This window comes from Schistocerca piceifrons, chromosome X, assembly GCF_021461385.2.
Source record: "Schistocerca piceifrons isolate TAMUIC-IGC-003096 chromosome X, iqSchPice1.1, whole genome shotgun sequence".
NCBI lineage: Eukaryota > Metazoa > Arthropoda > Insecta > Orthoptera > Acrididae > Schistocerca > Schistocerca piceifrons.
Genome location: NC_060149.1, coordinates 578,333,872 through 578,339,613, shown reverse-complemented (window position 1 = coordinate 578,339,613; position 5,742 = coordinate 578,333,872). Strand labels below are relative to the sequence as shown.

The 5,742-nt window shown below is 36.4% G+C and overlaps 1 protein-coding gene across 1 annotated transcript; it reads left to right on the top strand.

The window, feature by feature from the left end:
* Positions 1–538: 538 nt before the first annotated feature.
* On the top strand, positions 539–4,854 carry LOC124722532 (piggyBac transposable element-derived protein 4-like). Its single transcript, XM_047247680.1, has 4 exons — positions 539–668; positions 753–894; positions 975–2,307; positions 4,729–4,854. The coding sequence occupies exons 1-4, from the start codon at positions 539–541 to the stop codon at positions 4,852–4,854; spliced, it is 1,731 nt and encodes a 576-aa protein (XP_047103636.1).
* The last annotated feature ends 888 nt before the right edge of the window (positions 4,855–5,742 follow it).

The following is a 5,742-nucleotide window of genomic DNA, read 5'->3' as shown; positions in this document are numbered from 1 at the left end:
TAAGAAAGACAAAACCAAACCATTATCTGGCAAGAAATGTGATAAAGCATATAAGTAATAGTCAAATTAAATATGCCATGCACGGAAATACAAATGGTTTAAACACTAGTGCTTCAAACAATAAAAGCTCGAAAATAGACGAATTCGTAATCATTTTTTCAGAATGTGCAAATACTAGAATTATTTGTTTAACACTTACCGTGCGGCTGCCGTAATATTACGTCGCGAGCGGAAACGAAGAAAATGCGGCCGCCGTAATATTACGTCCCGCCGCATTCCACATTGTTTTAGTGTTTCAAACGCATTGTTAGCGTTCCCGCTACAACATGTAGGTCCTGTAATGCTTGTAGTTCATCATATTTGCACTAGATCGCAGCACCTAGTGAGGTAATGCGATATATCCGTATATATTTCCGAACGATTTCACGTGTGTTTTTCACGCGTATGTTACGCGTTTTGTGGTGTCCTGTCGTTTGTTTACCGTTGATTTTGGCGCTAATATTTTGGTTTTTGCTTGTTTATCTTCTTCTTACTCACAATGGCGAGTGTTGAGGATGCAAAACTTCGAAAAATGATTGAAGAAGTACTTGCTGAAGCTACTGATGATGATTTTTCGGATTTCGATAGTGACAGTGATTACGAAATGCTGGAAAATAACGATAGTCCAGGTAGGTCTAACATCTTGCTAAATCGATGCAGAACACAGACAGTTCATGTTGCGATTTGTTCTGTTACGTTCTGTATTATTTCAGACAGAGATTTGTCGTCGGATGAAGGTGAGCCACCGCCTGTGTTGCCCCCCACTCACCATCGAAAGAGGCCAAGATTGAGTGACATTTCACAGGATGACTGGACTATAGTGGATCAAACACCAAACATTTTGTTATTTACAGGGTCTCATGGTGTGCTAAATAATGTAGGACTCAGTCAGTCTAGTGAATATTTAGGTTTTTTCCTCATTTTATAAATGACAGGGTTATTTCAATTATGAGGGAACAAACAAATCTATATGCTAGGCAGAAGCTGGCCACACTGAGAGCACAAAACAAATTAGGGCCCAATTCTAGATTCAAGCAGTGGAGGACGCTAACAATTGCTGAAACAAAGACGTTTCTGGCTATTATTCTCCACAAGTCAATCATTGAGAGGCCAAGTATGGCCAGTCACTGGTGTAGTGATCCAGTGGTTAGCTGCAATTTTTGCCCCAATGTTATGCCAAGGGACAGATTTCTGAATATTTTGTCTATGTTCCACATAAATGACAATTCAAAGCAAAAAAAGAAAGGTGAAATTGACTTTGATGCCCTTCATAAAGTCAGGCCACTTCTGGATGATTTGGTAAGGAATTTCAAAGATAGTTATCAACCAGGTGAAGCGCTAACCATTGATGAAGGTATGTGTCCTTTCAGAGGGCGTGTAGGTTTCAAAGTTTATATGGTTAATAAGACAAACAAATATGGCATTAAGCTGTACATTGTTGCAGAATCCAAAACTGGGTACATATACAACTTTGAAGTTTACCACGGAAGGGACGATAAACTGGACAACAGTGCTTCTGCAGTGGTAAAGCGATTGCTCGGCTCACTCCAAGGTAAGAGCCACACTGTATATGGTGACAGATTTTACACCAGTGTTCAGCTAGCCGAAGAACTGGCTAGAGCCAACACTGGTCTTGTAGGGACTGTAATGCCAAACAGAAAAGGATTGCCCAAGGCTCTCAAAGAGGGTAAACTCAAAAAGGGTGGACAAATATTTCGCCGCAAGAACGATGTGCTAGCATTGCGATGGAAAGACAAGAGGAATGTGTGGATGATAAGTACCAGGCACACATCCTCAATGTTGCCTGTTGCTACAAGAGAAGGCAATGAGAAGTTGAAACCAGTGGCAGTGCTGGATTACAACAAACATAAAGCTGGTGTAGACCTTTTTGATCAGCGTCTATCATATGGAGCACTTGATCACAAAACAGTGAAGTGGTGGAGAAAGCTTGCCTTCCATTGTATAATTATGGCAGTTTCCAATGGTTGTATTTTGGTCAATAGCATCAATGAAAAGAAACTGAGCACTCCTAAGTTTATACAGGAGGTCTGCAATGCATTAGTGTTACAGAGAGGAGAGAGAATTGAGGATTCTCATGGATCTGCAACGATTGCTCGATTGTCACAGAAACATTTTCCGAACCGTGAGGAAATGGCAGAAGGGAAGAAGAAAGCACAAATACGTTGTGTAGTGTGTAGTGGAAAACAAAAGAACATTACTGGGAAAGCTGGGAGGAAAGATACTTTTTATGAGTGCAGTGAGTGTAATGTAGGTTTGTGTGTCACCCCGTGCTTCAAGCTTTATCACCCTGTTGTTCACTATGCAAAATAGTGCATGTGTATGTAGCTATGCTTTATTTGCAAGTGGTATAACAAATGTCTTTTCAGTGTAAAATGATCACTTTCCAAAATTTAAATTGAATAAAGTAATAAAAATAAATTTTTAACAAAAATTTATTTTCGCAAAATCGAGGAGAAATCCGCATCACTTCTTGGAAACAGTATATGCCCCATACACATGACTGTTAACCCATGTAAAGTTGAAACCTTAAAGTTTTAAACCATACCTGTAGTTTTTATGTATCTCTAACTAAACGTCCTTTACAGCTATTTAAAGTCTGTTGAAAATAGAAAAAATCATCCAGCACACAGGGAGTGGCATGCAGTTAAGTGCTTAGCATGGTAAGTGTTAAATGAACTCTGGTTTACTGAGAACACAAGTAAAATTTTAAACAAAATGGGGAACTTCAGGTTAGCAAGTAGCTTTAGCAGAAGAAACAAGTTACTTGGAGGCTCCCATATAGCCTACTTCTACATAGTGATATAAATTATGAGACCAGAAATTGTGTTAATTATTTAAATGAAGAATGCATACTCTACTAGAGTTGTTGCATAAAAATAGTGGACTCAAGAGCAAATGTTATAATGATCTCAATATACATAATCCCAAGGAGGTAAACAACAGAACTGTTCTTATCTAAGCCTCAAATTGTGCTAGGAGACCTTTGTAGGGGAAAAAAGAAAAAAAAAACTATAATAGCTGCTGATTTTAATATTGATATCACATGTGAGAGTAGCTACGCTTCAAAATTCACTGACTTGTAAAGAAATACCGGTATGGTTTCAAATTGAATTTCTTTGAATCTACCAGAGACAGTGGCCAATCAGCAGCATGTATTGATAATGTTCTAATTATTTGTTTCTTTGTATATGAAGATGCGTATAAATTTTGTCTAGATCTGTGTATTTCAGATCACTGTGCATTGTTCATTGTGCTGCCGCAGACAGACAGGAACATTTCAGGTAAAAAGAACCATTATGAAAATGAACTTAAGCAAAGAAAATTTGCTAATATTTAGTAATAAGCTAAAAGAGAAAAAATGAACTTTTTATCATTGTAACTCAAGAGATGAAAACTTTAAAAAATTACTAGTTTTCTTGGTGTTTTTAATGAAACATTTCCACCTATGCTCTACAGCAATAAAATTACAAATAAATTAAAGTGGATTAGCCAGGGCATAAATATTTACAGTGTAAGGAAAAGGCAATTGCATAGAGAATTAAAATATAGTGAAGCTATGGATTTTATTGTGTATCTTAGACTTCATAAAACCATTTTTAAAGAGTTAACAAGGCAGCAAAACAATTGGCATATTTTAAACCATAAAAATAAGACAAAGGCTGTGTGGTCAGTTATTTAATCTGGATTAGGTGTTAGAGCCTGTAATCAAGAAATTTCAAAAGTTTTCATTGAAGGAAATTCTATTGTAAATTCAACTCAAGTACATTAATGAATTATTTATAAATGTAGCAAAGTCTGATGCAGATGTAACACGTTATCACAAAAAAGTAAATCCCTTTGGCCTAAATGAAAACTCTGAAAATTTTACAAAATTTTTAAAAGTATCCCTGGAGGATGTAGGAAATGCAATCCTAACATTAAAAACAAAAAAATCTGCAGGTTGGCACAGAATTTCTACCAAAGTTATTAAAGTGGTACAAAATAAAATTGCAAACCCACTAGATCATATAATAAATCAATATTATGAAATGGGCTGTTTTCCAAAGGTACTGAAATACAGTGAAGTCAAACCACTCTTTAAGAAGGGATCAAGAGAGATCATAGGAAACTATTGTCCTATCTCAATTCTCCAGTCATATCTAAAATATTTGAAGAGCTTGCTTTCGCCCAACTCCAATACTTCACCCGAAATTATTCTATTAAGCTAAACAATCAATTTGGTTTTCATGAGGGGAAAAACACCATAGATGCAGTGAACAGTTACAGTGAGAAAATAAGTATATCATTAGACAGGAGAAATAAGGTGGCAGGAATTTTCTGTGACCTCACAAAGGCGTTTGATTTTGTAAACTGTGCAATGCTTTTTTACAAACTTGAAAAGCATGGCATTACCGCCAGTACCATACAATGGCTTAAATCCTACTTATCAAATAGAAAGCAAAGAGTTAGCATCTCTTTAAATGGCGCATATTATATTTCTGACTGGAAAGAAAAAAAAATTAGCTCAGTGTGTTCCACAAGGCTTCATATTAGGCCCAGTCCTATTTCTCTTGTGTGTTAATGACTTCCCATTAAATATCAGCTTCCCGTCAGGTCTGTTTGCAGATGGTACTTCTGTCTTAGTTGAAAATCACGATTCAGAACAAATTCCCAAACTTGCTTTTACAGTCCGACAGAGTACATAAAAGCCAAACAACAAAAATAAAGATGCATTATGAATATTCTACTTTGTATGTTGCCTGTAATGTGTCTGGAATCAATATCCTCAGTACCTTAGAACTTGATTTCAGCTAAAGGTGTTGAGTCTAAATATATCTAAGACTGACATGATGCAATTCAAAACCAGTTAAAATGTGAGCAGATTAAGATTGTTCATGACGACTAAGATATAGAAGAAGTTGTCTCCGTCAAGTTCTTAGGTTTAAATATAGATAAAAATTTGAGCTGGCAACCACATATTGACTACCTAGCAAGCAAACTGAGCAGCTTTGCATTTCCAGTGCAAATATTATCAACTGCAATTTACATTGACACTGGAAAAGTAACATATACAAGCTACTTTGAATTCATTATTAGTTATGGTATTGTTTTTAGGGTAACTCCAAAAATATAGTGCAGATACTAAAAATACAGAAAAAAATCATTTAAAATATGGTGCATTGCAAATCATAATGAACCATGTCATCCACTATTTAGAAAACTTAAAATATTAACTCTGCCATTGCTATATATGGATTGCAAATTCACGTCATGAGATGAATAAACCACCATTCCAAAATATTGATACTGCCAGAGCAGGTACACTGAAGATTCCTGTGCATGTCACAAGCGACACTTAGTAATTCCACCAGTGAAAAACCTTCAGGCTGCCAACCAAATAGAACCACCAGGATGGTGTAGGAAGTGGCAGGTACCTGGGCCCCAGCCTTCTAGCCAATATTACTTCTGTGTTGTTAGTTGGTGCCAAATGTTACGCCAAGATGTTGATAGTTAGCTCTGCTGGCAAACATACAGTATACTTAGACACACACCCATGTCAGGCCTCTACTTTTATGTCCACTTCAAGTTGTCAGCAGTGCAACATTTCTTCACACACAAGTTGAGTAGAATCTGTTTATTTTTAAGTGCACTTGTGTCAACTAATCTTTCATTTTTTTATTTATTTAGTCCTTCAAATCCTAC